General features: G+C 57.7%; 1 protein-coding gene across 3 annotated transcripts in view; it reads right to left on the bottom strand.

Annotated features, from left to right (window-relative positions):
• Nucleotides 1-236: 236 nt before the first annotated feature.
• SCARA5 (scavenger receptor class A member 5) overlaps nt 237-23957 on the bottom strand; it is a 40151-nt gene continuing 16430 nt past the window's right edge. For 2 of the 3 annotated variants that reach the window (XM_054197075.1, XM_054197076.1), the window contains exons 5-9: nt 19151-19231; nt 16633-16731; nt 8999-9046; nt 2112-2309; nt 237-404 (exon numbers count right to left, since the gene is read on the bottom strand). In XM_054197075.1, coding sequence (XP_054053050.1) covers nt 268-404; nt 2112-2309; nt 8999-9046; nt 16633-16731; nt 19151-19231 — 563 coding nt within the window. In that variant the 3' untranslated portion in view covers nt 237-267. The remainder of the gene's footprint in view (nt 405-2111; nt 2310-8998; nt 9047-16632; nt 16732-19150; nt 19232-23957) is intronic. The other variant, XM_054197077.1, reaches the window with a different exon arrangement.

Below are 23957 nucleotides of genomic sequence, written 5' to 3'. Positions count from 1 at the left end.
CCCCCCCATTGCATCCCCCCCCCCGGCCCCGGACCCCCATGAATCCCCATGGCTCTTTGAAGCGCCCCCCACGCCCCCCCGGCTCCGAGCATGCCAGCACCAGCAGGGTAGAGAATAATAAAAAGCCATTTATTTCTCTAATAATAAACCCATTTCAGGAAGCACAGGGGAGATTGGTGGGGTGTGCTGAGCCCCCCCTCCCCCGGACCCCCGCAGCCAGACCGGGGGGTGTCCGTGTGTCGTCCCTGTCCTCCCCCCACCCCCCAGTCACGGCGTCAGGCATTTCACGCCGGCGTCCTCGGCGTGGCCGCAGTTGGTCTTGCCCCAGCTGGAGAAGCTGCAGCGCAGCAGGCTGTCCTCTGTCCCCTTGCAGGAGACGTCGTCCATCCAGATCCTCCCCGTGCCTGCAAAAAATGGGGTACCGGTGAGCGGTCCCCGCACCCTCAAAATACACTAAACCACTAGAAATAAAGATTTTGCTTCTTGGAACCTCCAAGGTGTCCATGGAGGATGGAGGATGCCCTTGGACAACCCAGATAACGGCAGCATCCCATAGCCCGGCTTTGAGACCCTCCCAGCATGGTCTGGTGTTGGAGACCATGGACTGGAGCACGACCAGCTCCAGGACGTCTGGATCAAGAGGCAACCAGCAAGACTGCTGCAAAAATCCAGTTGTTTTGTGAAGTTTTACTGTGATTAGTCGTAATGTGGGTGTTGGTGACCCACAACTGCCCAGAGAAGCTGTGGCTGCCCCATCCCTGGAGGGGTTCAAGGCCAGGTTGGCCGGGGCTTGGAGCAACCTGGGCTGGTGGGAGGTGTCCCTGCCCAGGGCAGGGGGTGCCACTGGCTGGGCTTTAAGGTCCCTTCCCACCCAAACCATCCTGTGATTTTCCCCATTTGCCCCCATGGAAATGAGGACCCCGGATCTGCCCACACAGGCAATGGGTGCAGCACAGTCCGTCCGGCACGTGGCCATGGGGTAGCCCCCAATTTTGTGGGCTACCAAGCCCCTGGGGATACGCAATTCCTGTTCTGGAGGAAACACCCCCAGAAGAGACACCAGCCACCAGCACGTGGTGGGGTTGTGGCCATGGCAAGGCACTGGATGTACCACGCTCGATGGGGCATCAATGGGGTTCTCCTCCGCATCTCTCCTCTGCAATGGGGCTGTGCCTCTGCATCTGCTGGGCTGAGGGATCTGGGCGCTTCCATTGCCGTGCCGAGGGGGTCACGGGAGGAGGAGAAGCAGATCCTCCCAGCTGGGACTCCCCAAGTCAAGCCTATCCCCCAACACAGGCTCTGGGTGACGGTGCCCCAGGATCCCAAGTGGCCGTACCAGCGTTGGGGGGTGGTAGAGGACCAGGGTGGGACACAGGGGGAAGAAACCCAGGAGTGGACAACCTGGTCCCTGGTGGCGAAACAAGCTCTGAGGTCTCCCAAGGCTGATGTGAAGGACACCAACTCGTGGAGGGGCGCTCGCAGAGAAGGTCTGGCCAGCTGGCACCTTCATGGTTAGACGATGGCCATGGTGGATACCTGCTTATGGGATCCATCATTTCCTTGGCAGCCCGGAGCAGTTGGAGAGAAGGCAACTCAAGGAGTTAAAAAGGCTACGTGGAAAGGGAGCTGGTCTGGGCAGCAACACCCCAACCCAACGGTTTGGGGCCAAAGGCCACCCCTCCGCCCACCCATGCGTTCCTGACATTTCCCCTATGTTTTTAAAAGCTTTTCCTTTTTTTTTGTTTTTGTTTTGTTTTTCCTTTTCGTTATCCTACAAGGAAAAGAGATCTCAAAAAGCCACGTCCGGCTGAAAAACCCAAAGCGTCCGTTCAAAAACAACAAGCCCGGGGTCGGTTCTGCGGCGCCAAGTCAGCGCCAGCGACGGCCTCGCACGTAGTCCCCCAAGCCAAGGCCAAAATATTTGCAGACGGGGCAGGCCGCGCTGAATAAACCAAGACTGAAGCTTCTCAGGCCACCACAGCCCCCTGTCCTGCTCGTGGGGGACACGCTGGATGCCCCCAGGGTCATTTTTGGGGGTCTCTGGTCTATTTATGGGCTGGCCAAAGGTATTGCTGCTGGATGAGGTGGGGGTAGAGGTGGAAGGGTCTTACCTTGGCCGAACCGGGCCATGCGGTACACCTCCTCGGCGCCTCGGAAGCCCAGCATCCGGCACACCACGTCTCCATCCTTCTTGTCCCAGCCGTCGTCGCACACCGTGCCCCAACGCCGGTCGTAGAAGACCTCCACCCGTCCCTCGTGGGAGCCGGAGCCGTTCACCAGCCGAATCATCCCCTCCTCAGCGGCTGCTGCTGGGAAGAGATGGGGAGGTCAGAGGAGCCACGGTGCCATCTCCAAGTGCTGCCCCTTGCCCACCTTGGACCACGTCCCATGCCCTCCCTGTAGTGCCCGCGGCTGCAGAAAGCACTGGGTGATGCACCTCCAGATGACCTGAGGACATCTCACCACCATTGGATGTGGTGCTGGAGGGGTCCCATCAAACCTGGGGGTTTGTTGGAGGAGGCTGAGCCTTGCAACGGTCGTGCCAAGATGGGAAACCTGCTGGCAGCCCAAAAGTGCTGCAGGCAGGGCAGGCACCCAGCAAGGGTCGGTCCTGAAGCCACCAAGATGAGACCAAATGGACATAACTCAGGCTTGTGATGAGAAGAGAGATCACAGAGTCATAGAATTGCCCAGGCTGGAAGGGACCTTTCAGATCATCGAGTCCAACCATCAACCCAACGCTGCCAAGGCCACCACTACCCCATGTCCCTCAGCACCACGTCTGCCTGGCTTTTCAACCCCTCCAGGGATGGCGACTCCACCACTGCCCTGGGCAGCCTCTTCCAATGCTTCACAACCCTTTCGGGGTTATTAAGCAGATCTGAACCACCACATGGGAGGAGGAAGGTGCCGGCAGAACCAGGGCACAAAGAGCTTCCAAAAGGGAAGCTCAAGCGAATGGGAGGCTCTTCCAACCACGGACCAAGTCCATGTTGTCCAGGTGGACCCTGACTTCATGCTTGAGGGGACGGTGAAGGAGAAGTTCACATCGGTCCAAAATGCCAAACTGGGGTGTGGGGACACGGCTTGTCCTCCTCCTCGCCACAGCGGCTTTGCTCCCTCCCCTCCCAGTTGCCTTTCTGTGGCTGCTTAGCCTTCCTCCCCCCATCACCACCCTCCTGCCAGGAGAGACCCCTATGGTCACCCGTCATCCTCCAGCCAGGGGGGAGCACAGGGGGGCGGTGATTTATCTGACAGGGGAATGACCGAGAAGCTCAGCACCAACAAACCGCGACGGTCCTTCCTCTACCCCCAGCCAAGAAAACCCAGCAAAAGGAAGAGGCCATAAATCCCGTTATTTGGGCCAAGAAAGGGGTCGAACGGAGAAAATCGCTGTCGGGCAGCCGGGCTTGCTCCGTGACTCACCGCGGGCTGGGACAGCAGCCACGTTTGGGTGGAGCTGGGCTCCCCCAGGGCGAGATTGTGTTGCAGCTGCTCAGAGACTTTTATTCGAAGACATTTTCTCAAAGCCAAGGTGGGTTGTTTTTCCCCCCCCTCCCCTATCAAAACACACATTCCCACTGGAAATGCTCGATGACTTTACTTCTCAAATGCGAAGATAGCTGGGGTGTGGACTGCTGCGTGAAGCATTTCCAGGCAGACCGAAGTCTCCTCCTTGATGACCATCAGCTCTCCGGCTCATCCTCTATGCCCAAGGCTGGTCCCCGGTGGAGAAGGGGACGAGGGGCTGCATTCTGCTTCCATGCCACCAAAAGCACCCCAACCCCAGCCACAATGTAAAAGGGAACAAAACCTTCTCGTCTGCTGTGATTTTGCCGGTACGTGGACCACGGCAACTTCTCAAGCGACGAACCCAAAAGGTCTCCATGCCAAGGGGCGACTGTTGCAGAGGGAGCTGTGAAAAGCTGGGTAAAATCCCAGAGAAGCTGTGGCTGCCCCATCCCTGGAGGGGTTCAAGGCCAGGTTGGCCGGGGCTTGGAGCAACCTGGGCTGGTGGGAGGTGTCCCTGCCCAGGGCAGGGGGTGGCACTGGGTGGCCTTTAAGGTCCCTTCCCACCCAAACCATTCTGTGATTCTATAAAATCTGACGTTGGTCTGACATCTACGTTAACTTCACGGTGGTGGGATGTCATGGGCAGCTGTGCTCAACCGAGGTCTCATTAGGCGCCTTGGCCAACCAAGCTGGTGGCCGTGAGGTTGGCCAAGGTGGGGGAAGCAGGGTCCCAGCCCGCCCCAGGCTCCCGGGGCTGGGAGGTGCGGGGTTAACGGGACAGTTAGAGACCAGGGACGTGTTTGGGTTCTGCTGCACAGAGATGCAGAGGGTTTTGGCACCGCCGGCTGGCTGGGACCTGCACAAAAGTTGTGGGTTTTTTTTTTTTTTTCATGTTTCAGGCTCTGGGTTTTCCCTGGCTCGCTCCCAGCGGGAACAGGGCCACCTCTTCCAATGACCTCCAGAAAGAACAGTCCTTGCTTGGCCTCGGCACCGGCCGATCTCCCACTTCCAGGACGAGCTCGGGGTCAGGCTGAAGGAAGGGTCTGGAAACCTTGAGCGTGTTTTCCTGGATCTGGGCAGAGCATCGGGCCCACGGAGGAGCCAGGAAACATCTCGTGCTGTCCCTCAACCACCTCGCTGATATTTTGCCCAGCCCTTGCCATGGACGTGGAAGGGTGTCATCGCACCTTGGTGGAGGGGCTCGTTTGGGATGCTGCCGGCTGTCCTTGCTAACTGGGATGGAGGGGACGTCTCCTCCTTTGCCGAGGCCGCTGCCCTGGCTCACCCCAGGGGTGGTGTCATCTGAGGGCTGCGTGAAGCGACTCTTCCGAGCTGAAGACGTGGACCGGAGCTGCGGACGCTGCCTGGAGCTGCCAGAGGAGCTGCTCGTGCCAAGCCAAGCTTGTGCCGTGTCCAACGCCGGTGTCCCCCGCTAGGGAACCAGCCCAACGTCCCTGCTCCAGGTGGGCAAGCGGAGGGTGGGATGCGGCCAGGGAAACCCAGGGTCCAGCAATTCTCCACCGCTCAGGTCGAGGTGTCACCTCACGCAGTGTCATCTTCCCGGCTCCATGTGTTCAGTGACTGCGGCCACCACTGTGGCACCTTGGGGGTCCCCTTGCCTTTGGGACCACTGTCCCTCTTGCACCCCCGGAGCATCTCAGGGCAGGGGAGCCTTTCCTAGGGACTGTCACCTCGTGTCTGCGATGCCTATGGGACAGCAATGGCAAAATGGGGCACGGAGCCCCCCGGCAGGCGTAATCCCCTCCGTGAAATCATCCAGCTCTGCCTCCAACGCTCCTCACGTTCCCTGGTGCCTGGAGAAGAGGCAGGTGACTGGGAGTCCAGGACTAGCTCCCTATATCCAGCACCATCTGGTTGTTCATCCCGTCCAGGACCAGCCCCGTATCTCCAGCACCATCTGGTCGCTCATCCCATCCAGGACCAGCCCCGTATCTCCATCCCAAGCCAGCTGCTCCTTCCAACACCCCCATTCCTCCCCCTCCGAGTCCGCCCTCACCCCGGCTCTCCGCTGGACGCTCCTCAGAGCCTGTGCGTGCTGGAGGACGACGACGGCTTCTCCAAGGAGGGGGAGAGCCGGGCAATCGGGGCAGGCAGCCAGGCACCGCTGGGATGTTCCCATTAATCAGCAGGGTGAGGGCTGCTAATAAAGCCCCAGAGCTCGGCCACGTGAGTCCTGGCCACTTCGCCTCTGACAAACGTTGCTTAGAGGGCTAATAGAAGCTAATAAAACCCAGAAGTTTCCTCCCAAACCAGTGCCAGCTGCCCGTAACGGCCCCACAGCCCAGCCCAGGGCTGTTTTGGTGGCCACGAGCCCTGAGGACTCCGCGAAAGACGCAGCTGGAGTTGGGGCTGCGCTCGGGGATGGCCCCGAGGAGCTGGTGGAGCCACGGGGAGGTACGCAGGGACCAAAGGAGGGTTGTCCACCTCGTTGTGCTGCAGAAGGTGGGCCAGGATCAGCCCCTCCTGGGCTGCAGCTCCAGAGCGGCTCAGGAGCATCCCAGCCGTGTTCTCTGCCTCCAGCGACTCCCGGTCTGCCAAGCCTGGCCCCATCCATCCCGGAGCAGCTCCCTGGCCCTTTCCCTCTCCAACGCACCCAACAAACCCCCAAACTGCCGCAGCGATCACTTCCAAAGCCCTCGACCTCCTCCCTGTCCGGCCCCCAAAACCCAGCAAAACAAGAAAGGAAAAGCTAAAGAAGAGAAATAACTCCCGGTGGCCGAGAAAACAAGGGCCTGATTCTTTGCAGCTGGGCTGAGATATCATCTCCCCCCTCCGGTAATGGAGACCATCTGCCCCCGGGTCCGCTCCCCACCGCCCCCTCCCGCTGCCCCTGCTCCGCTCCAGTCCCTCAGGTTTGGGAATAGGGATGGAAATGTCAAGTTTCCAGGGGGGAAGATGTGGAGGACGGCTATCCCGGGAAATTAAATAGCGATATACACCAGCCTTTGTACCTCGCGGATGGGAACCAGCTGCGCTCGCCCACCAAGCGGTGGCTGGAAGGGTCTGGGGGTCCTGGGTTCTTACTGGGGGTGCTGGTGCTTCCCACTGGGGTGCTCCCCGCTCCCCGGCCGCCTCTGCTGCTGCTCCCCGTCCAACCCTGCCGCATCCCGGCTCCTGCTTGGCACCGTCTGGGTGTCGTGGGGGCTGGTGGCAGGGACCTGGAGCCCCTGCATGGGCACCTGAGGCAGGAGGGATGTCCCTGGGGTGGCAGGAGGGATGTCCTCAGGGAAGCAGGAGGGATGTCCCCAAGGAAAGACGTCCCTGGGGTGGCAGGAGGGATGTCCCCAAGGAAGAATGTCCCTGGAGAGGCAGGAAGGATGTCCCTGGGGTGACAGGAGGGATGTCCCCAAGGAGGAATGTGCCTTGTGTGGCAGGATGGATGTCCTCAGGGCGGCAGGAGGGATGTCTCCAAGGAAAGACGTCCCTGGGGTGGCAGGAGGGATGTCCTCAGGGAGGCAGGAGGGATGTCCCTAAGGAAGGATGTCCCTGGAGAGGTAGGAGGGATGTCCTTGAGGAGGGAGAAGGGATGTCCCCAAGGAGGGATGTCCCTGGGGTGGCAAGAGGGATGTCCTCAGGGAAGCAGGAGGGATGTCCTCAAGGAAAGACGTCCCTGGGGTGGCAGGAAGGATGTCCCCAAGGAAGAATGTCCCTGGAGAGGCAGGAAGGATGTCCCTGGGGTGACAGGAGGGATGTCCCCAAGGAGGAATGCGCCTTGTGTGGCAGAATGGATGTCCTCAGGGCGGCAGGAGGGATGTCCCCAAGGAAAGACGTCCCTGGGGTGGCAGGAGGGATGTCCTCAGGGAGGCAGGAGGGATGTCCCTAAGGAAGGATGTCCCTGGAGAGGTAGGAGGGATGTCCTTGAGGAGGGAGAAGGGATGTCCCCAAGGAGGGATGTCCCTGGGGTGGCAAGAGGGATGTCCTCAGGGAAGCAGGAGGGATGTCCCCAAGGAAAGACGTCCCTGGGGTGGCAGGAGGGATGTCCCCAAGGAAGAATGTCCCTGGAGAGGCAGGAAGGATGTCCCTGGGGTGACAGGAGGGATGTCCCCAAGGAGGAATGTGCCTTGTGTGGCAGGATGGATGTCCTCAGGGCGGCAGGAGGGATGTCCCCAAGGAAAGACGTCCCTGGGGTGGCAGGAGGGATGTCCTCAGGGAGGCAGGAGGTATGTCCCCAAGGAAAGACGTCCCTGGGGTGGCAGGAGGGATGTCCTCAGGGAGGCAGGAGGGATGTCCCCAAGGAAGGATGTCCCTGGAGAGGTAGGAGGGATGTCCTTGAGGAGGGAGAAGGGATGTCCCCAAGGAGGGATGTCCCTGGGGTGGCAAGAGGGATGTCCTCAGGGAAGCAGGAGGGATGTCCCCAAGGGAAGATGTCCCTGGAGAGGCAGGAGAGATGTCCCTAAGGAGGCACATCCTGCCATGGGACGATGGGTGGGAGAGATGTGTCCTTCCAGCCCCTGGTTCCTCTTGCTGCCAGTTCCGGGCTGGTGACGATACTGTTTGCCAGGAAAGCGCCTGGGCAGGTGGGAGAGCTCAGCCCTGAGGCTGATCCTGTTTGTTCCCCGAGAAGAAGTGGGGAGTGAAAACTCCCAGACGGCTTCGGGCATCCTCAGTCCGGTTCTTGAACCTTGTGTGAACTTCATGAGGTCCAACAAGGCCAAGTGCAGGGTCCTGCCCCCGGGTCGGGGCAACCCCCCGTGCCAGCCCAGGCTGGGGATGGAGGGATGGAGAGCAGCCCTGAGAGAAGGGCTTGGGGGTGCCGGGGGGGGAGAAACCGGGCATGAGCCGGCACCGTGCGCTGGCAGCCCAGAAAGCCAACCAAGTTGGGGGGGTTCAGCCTGGAGAAGAGAAGGCTCTGCGGAGACCTTCCAGCCCCTGCCAGTCCCTCAAGGGGCTCCAGGAAAGCTGGGGAGGGACTCTGGAGCAGGGAGGGGAGCCATGGGACGAGGGGGAAGGGTTTTACACTGGAAGAGGGGAGATTGAGATGAGCTATTGGGAAGAAATTCTTTGGTGTGAGGGGGGTGAGCCCCTGGCCCAGGTTGCCCAGAGAAGCTGTGGCTGCCCCATCCCTGGAGGGGTTCAAGGCCAGGTTGGCCGGGGCTTGGAGCAACCTGGGCTGGTGGGAGGTGTCCCTGCCCAGGGCAGGGGGTGCCACTGGGTGGCCTTTGAAAGTCCCCTCCACCCCAAACCATTCTGTGATTCCATAACCCAGCCCCATCAGCCTGGCTGGTGTCTCTGCACGCCAAGGGCTCCAGGGGGTGCAGAAGAAGGTGCTCCCCCCTCCTTGGCTCTGCCGTAACATCACAACCACTTTCCTCGAGCATCCTCGGTCCTTGCATGCTGCCGACATCCCTCCCCGCCGCTCCATCTCCTCCTCGCCCAAGCATTTCTCCCACCAGCTCCCGACACCGCAACCACCACCCAAACCCTGCCCCGAGCAGCGGGGAGACGGCCGTGAGCGGGCACTTACCCGTGCTGCCACCTCGGTCCCCCTTCTCCCCCTTCGGGCCTCGGTCACCTGGGAAAAGAAAGACCGCGGGGCATAAATCTTGTTAAAAATCCCATTTTTACTGGATATCCCGCTCTTAGGCAATGAGGTGTGTCTGTAACTCTTGGATGGTTTTATCATCTTGGGGAAACTGAGGCACGAAGCAGCAAATGACTTGTTAGTCCCTCCCCTGACCCCCTGGCCATGCTGCGTGGTGGTGGGACCCAGCTCCTCGCTCCCCCGCCTTCTCCTGGGATGCTTCTTTTTGAAGGCATGTCATGGTTTCTGTTGGGATGGGGTCGACTTTCTTACTAGCAGCTGGGACAGTGGTATGGTTTGGATTTGGGCTGAGGAATGGTGTTAGGACACCGGTGGGTTTGGTTGCTGCTGAGCTCTCACGGCCTCTTCTGCTCCTCAGCCCACCCCACCAGCGATGGGCTGGGGGAGGACAAGGAGTCGGGAGGGGACGCAGCCGGGACCCCGACTGACCCCAGGGATATTCCATGCCATGGGACATCGGTGTATAAAGCCGGGGGGAGAAGGAGGAAGGGGGGGACGTTGGGAGGGACGGCGTTTGTCTTCCCAAGTCCCCGTTCTGCGTGACGGAGCCCGGCTCTCCCGGGGATGCTCAACATCTACCTGCCGTGGGAAGCGTGAGAAGCGAGGAATGAATTCCTCGGCTTTTGTTTCACCCATCAAACTGTCCTTATCTCAACCCACGTGGTTTTCCTCACTTTTACTCTTCCGATTCTCCCCCCAGCCCGACTCGGGGCGGTGGGGTGTGTGTGTGGGGGGGGTGAGCGAGCGGCTGCCTGGTCCCAGTTGCCAACTGGGGTCAAACCACGTCAAGGCAAAACCAACCCAGGGCTGGGAAAACGCGGCTTCGTGCGGGGTTTATCCCGCGGGGGACCAGCCGCTCCCCGGGCTCCGTGTGTTTGGATTTTATGCCCAAAGTTGCTTTTTCCCCTCTGCATCCTCATGGGAAAATGTCCTGCCCTGGGAACTCCCTCGCCAGGGGGGGCCGGGGCTGTGCAAGACCCCCCTTCTCGGGGTGCAGGGTATGGATGGGAGGGTGGGGGAACCCCCCAGCAGTCCCCCCCCGGGGTGCGTGTCCCGCAGCGGAGGGAGGATGGAGGGCTGGGGCGGGGGGGAGGGGGGTCCCTCGAACCATCCCACCCGCTCTGCTCCCCCCCCGACCTCGAACAGCCACGTCCTGGCTGCTGGGCAGCAGCAGGAACGAAGGAAAGAAAACCCTGAATCTGGGGCTAAAAAACCCCTATTTAGGGCTAAAAAGGCTTCATTTTGCAGGGGGCGGGGGCAGGGACGTGATTTCCCGCAGCCCTGATGGAGCATCGCCCCTTCCCGCAGCCGGCTGGTACCTCCTCAGGAACGGATTTACGGAACCAGACCCTGAATCCATCGAAAGGACACGATGCTGATGGGGGGGGGTGAATGTTCAGACCAGCTGGGTAAACAGGCCGTTCCTCAAAACCGCGCCTATTTCCATATAAAAATAATGAGCTCAATAATTATCTGTGTCACGGCTTGGCTTTCCCGGCGGCCGGAGAGCCTGGGCTGGCTCTGCCCGCATCCCACCGCCTCCAGCAGCCCCCGCCCGCGCTCCGGCTCTGCTCCTGCCGGGCAGCAGCCGTGTTTTCCCGTGGAAAACACCATCCCGAGTGGGGCCGTGGGTTTGGTTTTGGAAAGGGCCGGGGAAGGCTCCGGGACGCTCCGGCCAGCGATGCTCCAGGCGAGCTCCAGCCCTTCACCGCGGCCCCGCTCCCATATATCCCCCTTCTTTTGTCCCCGTGGGAGAACAGCAAACAACACGCACACACACGCGTGCGCGCGGGGAAATTTCTTATAAAATAAAATAATAATGATAAAATAAAATAATAATAATAATAATTATTATTATTTTTAAAAAAGTGCAGGAAATTCTTGCCCTTTAACTCGGAGGCTCTGGGAAGGCGAGATGGGTCCCCTGGGCAGCCGCAGCTGCGGCGGATGGAGGAAAGCTGCCTGCAGCCTGCCCCGCTGATGGGAACCAGATGACAACGGGGCCCCCCCCGAGCAGCGGGAGAGCGGCCAGAGATGCCGCTCGCCGGCACGTGATGGTACCGGGACGGCGGAGCAGCCTGCGCTCTCCAACGCCTTCCTTCCCCAGCCCCGAGGAAAGGAGGTCGGAAAGCAAAAGTCGCGGTTCTTTCGTGTTTGTCCTCCCAAATCCAGGTTTTTCCCGAGCAGGAGCGCTTTCCTCGGAGGCTCCGGGCTGCGCCCTACGGGAATGATGGAGAGCGGTGCAGGTGGAAAGGTGGAGCTTGATGGACAGGAATAGCTGGAGAAGGACTTCTTACAAGGGCATGTAGTGATAGGATGAGGGGTGATGGCTTCAGACGGCAAACGGGGAGATTTAGGTGAGATATTGGGAAGAAATTCTTTGCTGTGAGGGGCTGAGCCCCTGGCCCAGGTTGCCCAGAGAAGCTGTGGCTGCCCCATCCCTGGAAACATCCCAGGCCAGGTTGGACGGGGCTCTGAGCGACCTGGTCTGGTGGAAGATGTCCCTGCTCATGGAGGGGATTGGACTAGACGGCCTTTAAAGTCCCTTCAACCCAAACCATTCTGTGGTTCGATGATTCTCTGGAGAGGCAGGGCTGGCAGAAGGCAGCGGAGCTGGTGGTGAGACCTCTCCAGCAGCTGGGAATGCCATGGTGGGAACCAGGGTCTCCTGGCACAGGCAGAGCGAGATGCCCAGCAGCACTTCAAGGCCAGACGCTGCTCCCCCAGGAGCCCTGATGGGGGTGTCATTCGCCAACCGAGCACACCCAGGTCTCCAAAAAGCAATGGATGGGCTCAGCGTAAGGATGCTGAGCTGTTAAAAATGGGTCCAGGGGCTCCTGAGGAGTGGGAACTGGTTACGGATGGGGAAGGAGGAGCTGGTTGCTGGAGGAGAATGTGAGGGCATCCCCGTAAGAGACCCTGAGATCATCTATGGCCTGGGACAGTGACACCGTGCACGCCACCGTGCTCTCCGCGGGGTGGCTGGACCCATCCTGAGTGTTGCTGGGAATGGCCCATCATCGGAGCTGATGCTGCTTTGGGATGGGTTTGTGGCTCCAACCAAAAGTTCTGGGTGTGCTTCTCCTCCCCATCCCCGACCTGGGCTACCGCGTTTTCTGTTGGTTTGTCTTTAGTTTCATATACGTCGGGCAGGGGAAAGAGCCTTTCAAAGAAAGAGGCACTTTATGGACCTTGCCAAGAGCTTCACAAGGGTTCTTTAAACACATCCCAAGCCCTCTGCCTTATCCTTCCCCATCCACCTTGGCTTTTCCCGTGCAATCCTCCAAGCCCCTTCATTTCCTTGCTCTCCTTTTCCTTCTTCTTTTCTCTTTTTCACTTCTTCCCGCCTCTCTTTTCTCCACAGCACCTCTCCGACGAGCAGAGAGGACAGCCCCTTTGGTGGCACAGCTTGCTGGCTTCACCCTGGGGTCAAGCGCAGCTCCCCGAGGTGTCAAGGCTGGGGATTGTCCCTACTGGGGACAAAGCCCCTGTGAGCTGGAAAGCAGAGAGTCTTGGGGCTGGGACAGTGCGACAAGTTCAGGAGAGCGACTTGCTGGCATCATCGCTGGTCCTACCAGGAGGTCCTGCCTGGTGCCTTCACCCAACGAGTGACAAGGTCTTCCTCAGCGTTTCCCACTGCGGGTGAATCAGCACAGCTCAGTCTGGTTTTTCTGGACTGTGCACACAATTTTGGCACAGACACCGTGACGAGCGATGCTCAGCCCTTCCCATGGCAGAAGCTTGGTCTCCACCGACGTTCTGCTCCTGGGCATCACCCCTTCTCCAAAAATCAGCGCTGCTGAGGGAGGCAGGGCACAGAACCTGCAGAGCTCGTGGGTGAGGACATCACTGGAAGAGGGCAGAGGGAGTTCCTGGGTCTGTAGGGTGAGGTGGACCACCATAGTCTTGAAGCAACCCATGGTCAGAAGATGCAAAACCTCCATCTTCAGAGGCAGAAACGTGCTCTGCCTTCAGCAACACTTCAGAAACCTCCTTCTTGCCTGGAGGTGGTGTTTAGGAAGGGGACTTCTCTTATTGCCCCGAATTTATCTATAGATTGGCAATCCCTACCTTGGCTCATTTATTGCTGTTTCCTCCTGAACGTGTTCCCGGCATGACATTCCCCATGGAAGAGTGAAGAAGACCGATGCACGTTCACTTTCCAGAATAATTTTCCCCATTTGGAAATGAGGAAAATAATACTCCACTGGGGTAATTTAGAGGGAAAATGCATCAAGGATAGGAAAATACCAACAAGTGAAAATACTCGGGACTCAGCTGTGGAGGGGAGAAGCCGTCCCTCGACCAGGACAGACCATCTCTATGAGATGGCTTGATCCGGGATTTTCGGTGAGGAGACGCACCCACCCCAGATGCCCCCAGCCCCAGGACAGGCTGCATTTCCCAGGGAACAGATAGCTCTCCTGGGCTCAGAAGAAAGTCATTATAGATGTGTAAGACTAGTGCTGCAGAAAAACAGGCCTTTACTTAAAGCCCGGGCTTGGACCGTTGCCTGGCTCGGTGTCTGTTTCCTATAAATTTCAGAGAATCCCATAAACCGTAGAAATTCAGCGCTCGCTGCCAGCGCGGTTTGCTGTTTATTGGAGAAAGGGTTGGATCAAACCCCCTTATCTGAGCACCCCTGACCTCCGGGAGGTGGGAAATGGGGGCTGCGGTTTGGGGCTCTCGTCATAGGGGACGCATCCAAGCCCCGGAGGTGACCTCCATCCAGATGGGCCAGCAAGAAGAGGAGAAGGGAGGGACGCCTGTGCTGGTGATGGGCTCTGGTGGGACCTGGGGGTGGCCCATCCCACTGGTGGGAATATCCGATGGCTTTGCAACCACGGAGTCATTCTCATCCCAAACCAAGGACATCTCCAAGAAATGCACAAGGAAGGGGGTGCATCCAGGCCATGGCTGGCGAAGCCCTGGAGGCAACTTAACCTTCTTCAAGCCAAGAGGCCTCCTCAGATACAGGGATTACTCTACACCAGTGAAAGGATGATAGCTAGAAGCAAGGCACCACACGGCAAAGATCCGATGACCCTTTGGCACATCATCTGACCCATCGCCTCCCAAAACCAGGAGCAGAAGTGCTTCATCTTCCCGGGCAAGGGGGCTTGAGGTGCAGACCAGCTTTGGGGAAGGGTCACCGAGCTTGTGGGGCTTGATGCTCTACTACTGTAGCGTGGCCGTGGCTCTCCCCTGGAGGCAGGGGCTGCACTGGGGTGGTCTCCAGCACCTCCTGGGCTGGTGAGCACTGGAGGAAGTCTTCATCCTCAGTGTTGTGTCTCCAGGGAGCTCCTTGCTGGAGCTGTGACGCCCACTACAGGGTCTGTTAACACATCTCAGCACCAACCCAGCAGAGCAGCTGTTAACATCTCTGTCTTAAGGACGGAATCGTGATGCAGGAGCCCATCAACCTCCTCCCTCCAGAAAGGAAACGTCTCCCAGCGATGCATTTTGCAGAACAAATCTGGCATCAGGGCTTGGTCCTCTGCTGAAGCTCAATTCAACTGGCCCAGGCTCCTTGGGATAATTTGCTCGTCTAATGAGTACTTGGCACCGGCCAGTGAGAAAAGCCCACTTTCCTCTGCTCCGGGGAAGGAAAGGAAACCGCGGCCCTGAAGCGTGTTGTGGTTTTGGTTGGCGGAGCTCGGCGTTTGATGCGCCGCCAGGAACATCTCGGCGCCAACGTCTCCCTTGCGTTAGCACCCGTCCCCGCAGCGCTCGCGCCTTGGCAAGGCTGGTGCCAGGGAGGTATCCAGGGGGTCGGTTTGACCTCCCGCAGCATCAGGCCGGGCATTTTCACCCCGCAGCTCCGATAACGTCCCGCACCCCCACAACATGATACTGCGATCCCACAGGACAGAGTTACCTCCAAAAAACTCAAGAGGCAGCACTGGAACGTAAGCAGAAAATGCTGGCTTCTTTATTCTTGCAGCATTTATTCCGTATTCTGTGCCCCTCTGCCGTGGTGGAAGAATGGAGACTTGTCCCAGCCACACCAGCCCAGAAACCCTGGGCTTCCAGTTAGGTGGGATGGGGTGATGGAAACAGCACCCAGCAACGTTCTTCAAGACTACACAGCACTACATAAATGTCATCTAACCAGCCACATGGCCTGGAGAGCCATCTCCAGCAGCTGACAGGCCCCAGGAGCTCAGCTTGTGCCCGGACTGGGGTGACTGGGAGAGCAGTGGGATGAGGAGAACCATCGTGTGAGTAGGGTGGGTGATGACAGCAGTGATGGCTCAAGGGAAAAAGGACCAGACAGGCACTAAACCCTGCAGGAGACTTTCTTGCCTTGGGCTGCAGCTCTGGGAGGTTCACGCTGCTCCCTCGCTACAGAAGGAGGCCACTGGCAGCATCTCATCTCCTGCTTCTCCTTTCTACCTGGACTTAAAGCTTCCTGGGGCTGCACTGGGAGGTGGATGGCGTGTCCCTAGGAAAGGTCCTTCTCCTAAAGACACCATGAAGTGGAGAAGGGATGGAAGATGTGCTCCTAGACTAAAAGGGGCTTTCTGGTGGCATGCAAAGTACGGGAGATGGCCACCACTGTGGCCACCACACGTGAAGGTCGGGCCACCAGACACAACATGGGGGTCTCACCCCAACCCCTGTCCCTGGCAATGACCAGCATTTTGGAGGACATACAGGAAAACTGGACACCAACTCTGGCCGGTTTGCCAGCTTGATGCCAAGTTTGCAGATAGAGGATAGAGAGGACATTCAGAAAAGTATGTTTTCCTTCAACTTTCTCACATGAAATTCACCCAAGGAGACAAATTGTAAGACAAATAACACAGCGTCACCCACCCACAGGGCTCCGGGCATTTTCCAGACCCAGACACCGGTCTGTGGCCACGGCCCCAGGTCCTGTTGGCCAGCGTGGCCACGTCCCAGGTCAACACCATGCAGAAGCATGAAATGAGGGGAAGGCACCGCTTTGGCCACCTTTGGCTCTGCCCAGGGTGGTGTCCCTTCCTTGGGCTGGGCTCTTCCTGCCTCCCCCTGCCGTCTTTTAAAAGGTCTCCTGGGACAGATCTGTCCTGCTAAATAGGTGCGTGGCCACTTCCTACACCCACGGCTTCTCCCTGCTCTTAGCCGGGGTGTGGTGAGGCGCTGCAAAACCACAGCGAGCCAGAAAAGGTCAGCAGAAAACAAACACAAGGCTATTCCTAAAACCCAAGCGTGGGAGGGCAGCCCGGCAGGTCCTCATGGGGCTCTGGTGAGGGCAGAACCCTCCTGCATGGCAGGAGCATCACAAACCCAACAGTGTCGCCCTTCTCCCTCCGGCCCCTGGACCCTCTCCACTGCTGTGCCTTGGTGGAAAGGTCTCGGTGCAGAGGTTCTTCATGTGCACACTCCCGGTTCAGTAAGATTTCCTCTCCCGGCAGGAGCTCCAGGTCCCTGGTTTGGGACCCACCACCCTCACACCCATGACCAGTGTCTCTCCCCCTCATCCCAGTGGTCTCCAGAGCCAGTTTGCTGCCCAACAAGCCCAGCCGGATCCCATGAGCCACCCCGGAGCATGCACAGAGGCTGGTCCTTACCTTTGAATCCCCGCATCCCCACTGGACCTGGAGGGCCAAGGTCTCCTTGGTCCCCTTTCAAGCCACGTGGTCCTGGTGGTCCTCTCTCCCCGGGTAGCCCTGGAGCAAGGATAAAAGAGGCAAAATGACCCTGTTGCAGCAGAGACCTACAAAAACCAGATGTGTGCACACACACACACACACACACACATCCTGCTTGCCAGCAGACGTGCAAGGTGGTCTCTGGTTCTTCGCCAGGAGACAGGGACCATCAGGAGACACCCAAGAGTCCATCCCATCCTCTCCTTCTGCACCCATCCCTGGATACAGGATGGATTTAACCCAGAGATGGGCAGGTGCTAATGCAGCTCTGAGCATCTTAAGGTTCAAATTAAGGTACCTGGGCTCCAACGCTGGAGACCAAGGTGGAAGAGCGAGGAGCCAGGGTGGAGCAGAGACCCCAAGGAGACACAAGGTGCCCCACATGAGCTGTGGGTCCCTTGTGTCCATGCACGCTGGCCAGGTGGGTTTGATATTTATTGGAGAAGGGTTTGGATGAAACCTCCTTATCTGAGAACCCCTGACCTCCAGGAGGTGGGAAATGGGGGATATGGTTTGGGAGCTTGGGCTGCCTTCAGAGGGGACACATCCAAGCCCCAGAAGTCACCTCCGTCCATGCAGACCAGCAAGGAGAGGTGGATGGAGAGACCCCTGTGATGGTGATGGGCTCTGGTGGGACCTGGAGGTGGTCCCACCAGACTGACCCAGCAGACTCAGCCCAAGTCTAAGCCTGGGCTGGATCCAAAGCTCCTGGGGGAGAAGCCCTTCAGATGGAGCTCCTCCAGCACCCAAACTCAGCCCCCGCCTGGCACGATGCTGCCCACCTCCCCTGCGCGTGCTGGGGGAGCCCTGAATTCCCTCGGCACTGCGCCTTCCGTCCCTCCTGGGCTGGGCTTTTCCAAACTTAGTCAATATTTTCCTCTGGTTTAAGAGGGGGAAAAAAAAGCTGCCAGGAGGAATTTGGGCGCCAGCTCCAGTGGGCATGGTCTGGGGCTTAACCCTTTCCCTCCTGCGCCCAGCCAACACCTCGCCTCCGTCCCAGGGGAGATGCTGCAGCGTGTCAGGGCCTGGCTGTGGATTTGGGCAGAGGAGCTGGGGTAGAGGCAGGATGGCAGATTCGCTCTGCGAAACGGGATTTACCAGGGATGCTTTACAGTGCCTGACCCCGACTTTCTCATACCCAAAGGGCCGGTGCTGTGACCACATCCAGAAAAGCACCAGAGAAAGCGAGACAGAGAAAGACCTAAAAATAGCAGCCATTTCAGCAACTCTTCCCGAAGGTGAAGCCTCCAGAAATTGTTTTGTTTTTCTGTTTAAATAAAATATAAAAAAAAAAAAAAAAAACCAAAAAGGAAAGAAGCCAGACGATACATTTCTGATGCTTGTTACACCCAAGAAAAACAGCCATGAATCTGTCAACGCAAAAAAATATAGCCGTCGGTGAAACGAGCACGGGCAGCCAGCGCTGAGAAGGGCTTTCAGAGAGCGATCGCGTTTCCAGGCTGGCTCTGCCTGACTTGGCCGGTCCCGCCGCCCGCCGGGGAGCTGGGGGAAAGGGGGTACCAAAATCTGAGGTTTTAAGCCCAGCCCGGGCTCAGCAGCTGTGCTGAACCCTCCCTTGCTCTGACACTGATGGTCCTACGTGGGTCTTGTCTTCAGCAAGTTGAGGTGAATCCAGGGCTGGACGCCCTGGGTGGAGAAGGAGGACCATGCCCCAGGCAGGACGGATCCTGTCACCTCAACAAGGAAGAGCTTCGTGGAGACAGAAACCCCCAAAAAGTCCTCACCAGCGGGGATCCTCATCACCTCCGTAGTTGGATGCAAAGCCAATTATTTTTAGGTTTGGCTTAAAATTAGAAACAGGCTCCAGCCGCGTCCTGTTCTCAGGGGGGTGGTGGTGGGATTTCCGTTCTTTATTTAATTGGATTTCTCTTAAAAACAATGGTTGGAATTAAGGAGGGGGGAAAAAAATGGCATTCTTGACATCGAAAAAAAAAATGTCCTATGGAAAGCCTCAGAGCCGCAGCCGGTGGCCGAGTCCCCTCTGCCAGGCTGGAGGGTCCCCACGCCGCGTCCCCATGTGCCGCAGGGGGTGTGCGGGCAGCGGGGCCAGCCCCGGTGCCTGGTAAGGGCTTGGGTTTAGAGCCACCACCACCTGGTGGTGGCCAGGTCCTGCATGAACCTGGGCTGGGTGGCTGAGTCAAAGGAGCCTGGGGGAACATCAATCTGCAGGTGACGGACCCTCGAAGCTCTCGCTCTCCCGGGGCCAGCTGGGAGAGGAGAGAGACTTTTTGCCCCTTTTTGTACTCTGGCAGGAGATGGGGCTGCGGGTTAATCCTGTTGCTCTCCAAGACTTGTGCCTAGCCAGCGAGGTCCCAAGGGACAGGTCGGGGAGTCACCAGGAGGTGTCCCGTTGACTCTATGGACTTTGGGTGAAGGCTTGCAGGGTTACGGGCGCCATGGATGTGCCGTTTCTTACCTCGCAGGCCAGGCAGGCCAGGAAGACCAGGTTCACCCTCCATCCCCTCATTGCCTTGGTCTCCTTTGGGTCCTGGTGGCCCTGAAACACAACAGGTATTGGAGTGCGGCCATCGCACCCCGGCTTTGCAGTAGATGCATCAGTGCATGCACTCACCCACCCTTCACTGGCCATTATCGTTCCTCAGCTCTCCAGGAACCTCTAATAAACACAGAACCCTGTGGACAGGAGCAAAATGACAGCGAGGGAGCTTGCCAGCAGCCTTCTTCCATGATCTATGGATTTTAAAGGCCAAACACGACTCCATCAACCCGCCTCGCGTGCCAGAAAACTTCACCTTGCAGCTCCCGCGGTTCCACCTTGAGCGTGACTCTATGGGAAATTCCAGTCTCCTGGAATTTCCTTTTGACCCCAGGTTGTGACCTCTCCGATGAAATAAGGTTAAGAAAAAAGAAAAACCAAAAGAAAAGGAATGCATTTTGGAAATAATGAGAAGAACCTTGAGGAGGGGATTTGCATCACTGATCTCATCAGGAGCGGGCCATCGGTGATCGCCTTTCGGTGTGAACTCTCGTGAGCGAGCAGAAAGTCCAACCCAATAATAGAGTTCTATTCCTCAGCCTGCAAAGGGCCAAGTCTGCAAAGCTGAAAACAATTATGAGCTAAATCAGTTGGAAGAAAGAATTTGAACAGAAAAAAAAAAAAAAAAAAGAAAAAACAAGGAAAAGACTCATGGGATGACAGATAATAGGGCACAGAGAGGCCTGGAGGGGTCATTTGGTCTTTGTCCTACCAAGGCAGGGCGATAATTGGAAACTGTTAAACACCGTTTTCCTAGAAACCCCAAAAGCCATAATGTTTCAGTTGTGCAGAAAGCAAACAAGCAGCCAGGGCTGCAGGCGACGTGGTAATGCGAAAGGATCAGGGGGGATGTTTAGCAGCTCTAATGAATGAGTAAGTCGGATCTGCAAATATTATGCAGAAATTAGCGGGTTCCTGAGCAGAGGAACTGCAGCAAGCTCAGGAAACGTCCCGAGCTGGAGATGGTCAGGGGCTGGGAGAGTAGCCATGGCTGCCCCATCCCTGGAGGGGTTCAAGGCCAGGTTGGACGGGGCTTGGAGCAAGCTGGGCTGGTGGGAGGTGTCCCTGCCCAGGGCAGGGGGTGGCATTGGATGATGCTTACAGTCCCTTCCCACCCAAACCAGTCTGTGATTCTCTGATTTTATGAAATATGGGTCGCCTTGGGTTCCCTCTTCCCTAGGTGATGAACATCTCTGGGCTCTGAGAGAATGTGGGGTTGAACGCTGAGGACATGTCCCCTGTTCTCAGTGGGCAAAACAAAAGGATGCAAAGAACAATGGACAGCCGGGAGAGCTGAGTACAATGAGGAGGCATTTTTGGGTGGGAACAAGAGGAACCACGCACAGCAGGGACGCTGCCTGGCCCTGGATGGGAGAAGCAGGATCCTCCGTGACGCATGGGTATGACGTGGGTATGTTTAGGCTGCCCTGTATCACCCAACCCCTTCAGAAATAAAGAACTAATGGAGAATGTCCAGCGACGTTCAAGAGCTGCTGCAGAGGGGCAGGGACTAGGCAAGGTGTGTGTGGTACGAAGGTGCCAGGATGGCTGGTGAAAGAGTTTTCGTTCCCATAGCATTAATTATAGAATCACAGAATGGTTTGGGTGGGAAGGGACCTTTAAAGACCATCTAGTCCAATCCCCTGCCACGAGCAGGGACATCTTCAACTGGACCAGGTTGCTCAAAGCCCCATCAAAGCATCCACCACCTCTCTGGGAAACCTGGACCAGGGTCTCACCACCCTCAGCGTAAAACTACACGTTCCTAAATTCGCTTACTTGCCTGCTGGAGTTTGAAAAACTGAAGAGACGGGCAAATAAATAAGCAATAGGAAGCACGTGATCGCATAAATAGACGGTGTTAAGTAACAGCCGTCAATTTTCAGTGCCCCAAAAGAGCAAGAGGGAGGTCAAGTCATGTCAGTTCGTTGAAGTGGAATGACGTGGGTATGTTTAGGCCACCCTGTATCACCCAACCCCTTCAGAAATAAAGAACTAATGGAGAATGTGGAAGTAAAGAATTAAAATAAGCCGACGCCATTAATTTCAGCCTACAGAAAACAAAGCCTGCCAGAAATCCGTGGCTTTATAGAGGCTATGGTGAGTTTGATGGGTAGCAGTGGGAGTGTCAAGGCAAAAGGGGTTTTTCTACCAGCATATCTCCTGCCCCAAGGTCCCAGGTGTCCCAGGATGCGGATGACCCAGCCGTGCTCCAGGGTTCAGGTCAAGTTCTTCCCTCCCCTGCTGCCCCCCAGCGTGGCAAAGGTTGGGCTGCTGAAAACCACTTGCTTAAACAAAACAGAGGCTCTTCCACCACGAGCAAGACTCAAAGCAACCCTTGGAAACATCTGTGGTGGGAGCCACTGAGGAAGGGTCTCCCGTTTCCTCCCTTTGCCTTTGCCCCAAGCATCCTCTCCGAGGGGAAGGGGTCCCACACCAACGGCACTGGAGCAAAACTACTGCTGACACGAGATGTCTGGTTTCCCCCATGCCGGCTCCAGCATGGCTCGGTTGAGGTCCCCTGTGCGGGGGCAGCTCCGACAACTTCCATCTGCTCTGGTTTTATGGGCACACTGGGAAATAACCCACACTACGGCCCCACCTCAGTTTTGTTAACCCTGGAAGGGACATAGGAGCTGCCTGCTTGGGGCACCTCTTGGTGGGATGGGGGTTGGAGCTGCGCTTCCCCCTTAAAATCAGCTGCTACAGTGCAGTCCCCCAGGCCTCTGCCACCACCTCGTCTCATCTCGTCTCGTCTCATCTCATCACATCACATCACATCTCACCTCATCTCCATCTCCATCTCCATCTCCATCTCCATCTCCATCTCCACCTCCATCTCCATCTCCACCTCCATCTCCACCTCCACCTCCACCTCCATCTCCACCTCTTTCTCCATCTCCATCTCCACCTCTATCTCCATCTCCACCTCTTTCTCCATCTCCACCTTTCTCCTTCTCCATCTCCACCTCTATCTCCATCTCCACCTCCACCTCCACCTCCATCTCATCTACCATCTCAGAAAACCATCCCACAGGACATCTGGGAGGTCAAGGGCATGGACAGGCTAAGAAGGGAACTAAGTTTCACGGAAGATGACCATGTCCAACAGACAATCTCACCTGCTCGGTAAGAGCTGGAGGCTGGGAGAACACAGCCAGAGAAGAGACATGTTGTCCCTTATTCCCTTTCCCTAATGCCTGGGGTTAGAAACGGGGCTCAGGATCCCTGGGCTGATCCTGTTTGCTGGCTCCTAGGTTTTGGCATTCATCCTTCAGAGCTATTCCCACAGTAGTGAGCCCCATGGTCCATCAGCCACCCAAATATCTCCTCTTGGCTACATCCAGGCAGCCCCATGAGCAGAGATGGTCCCATCCCCAGGGAGAGCTGGTGTGATGGGACATGGGGAGCAGCTGGGGTGGAGAACGGAGGAGAGCTGGGAGGGGTGGTTGGGAGAGGCTGAGCAGCACTGCGGACACCCTGCCAAACGGGTCCCCACCCCACAAGTGGTTGAGGTTTTGCACTCAGGAAAGAAAACCCCAGCCCAGATGCACCCCTCCTTCACCCTCCTGCCTGCCCAGGGCAGGGCTGCTCACTACTGCATCAGCGGAGGAGGAAAACCCTCCCAAACCATCGGGATGAGGACTTTTCATGACATGCACGGATCTGATGGCCAGATGGGACCGTTGCAATCACCCCGCCAGCCCTGCTGCGAGCCAGCACATCCCACCCAGTGAGTCGTGGCGGTGGATCCCAGGCATCCTCCCTCCTGGTGACACCCTTACTTAAGAGCCAGAGCCCCTCTGCGCTGCAAGGCCAAGCCCTCTCCAAGACACGCGAGCTGCTTGGAGACGAGCCTAGGGACCTCCCCATGCCGCCATCAACAGCAAACAGCCTCAAAAGCCAGAGACCAGGGTAGTAGAAGTCTTGAGGGGAGGAAAATGCAGCCCCAAGCTGGCAGCCCTGCATCTCCCCGGACTGGCTCTGCTGGTCCAAATCCAGCTGGGAGCACAGCGGATTCATCCGAGGACATTTGGAGCCAGGATAAAGCTAGCCGGGCACGAGGCTCCTAAAATTATCCAGCCCCAGGGTCCCTCGCTGCTGCCAGAGAGTGGGGAGGGCGGAGGGATGGGGAGAGAGGGAGGTGGGGGCTGCCAGGAATGTGTCAGAGCAGCGGCTGATAAATCAGGTGCCGGCCCGTTGGGATGGGATTTGTTTTGTTTTCGGCTCATGTTAATTGGAGTAACATGGTGCATGGACATCAGGCGCCCTGGCGGTCCCCTTCCTCGGTGGCTTCATCCAAGAGAGGGTGACATCCTCCCCACGGCAGTGGGGGGAAGAGAGGGCAATGGGGGTGGTTGGGAAGCTGTGAAAACCTCAAAGCAGCGGGTGCAACGTGGTCCCAGCAGCCCCAAACCCGGGCATCAGGAGCCAACGTCCCCCATGGGCCAAGGAAATGAACCCAATGAGCTGCTGGTACCCAAGAGTGGTGGTTGACCTGGACGGAGACATGTAGCTGCTGCATTTCAGACCACATCTGTCCCCTCCCAGCTCTGCAGATGGCCAGAGGGAGCAAGTGCCTCGGCGTCAGCTGCTTCCTTCCCCATCTGGTATTTCAGCTGGAAGCACCAGAAATAAAGCTCCGCTTGGAGTTGGGGGTTTCGTAGCAGAGGAACAGCCCATTCCACCTCCATAGGTGCGACTCAACAGCATAGAAGTGGGGCAG

This window comes from Rissa tridactyla, chromosome 3, assembly GCF_028500815.1.
Source record: "Rissa tridactyla isolate bRisTri1 chromosome 3, bRisTri1.patW.cur.20221130, whole genome shotgun sequence".
Lineage (NCBI taxonomy): Eukaryota > Metazoa > Chordata > Aves > Charadriiformes > Laridae > Rissa > Rissa tridactyla.
The sequence above is the reverse complement of the archived record's forward strand: the minus strand, read 5'-3'. Positions and strand labels throughout refer to the sequence as shown.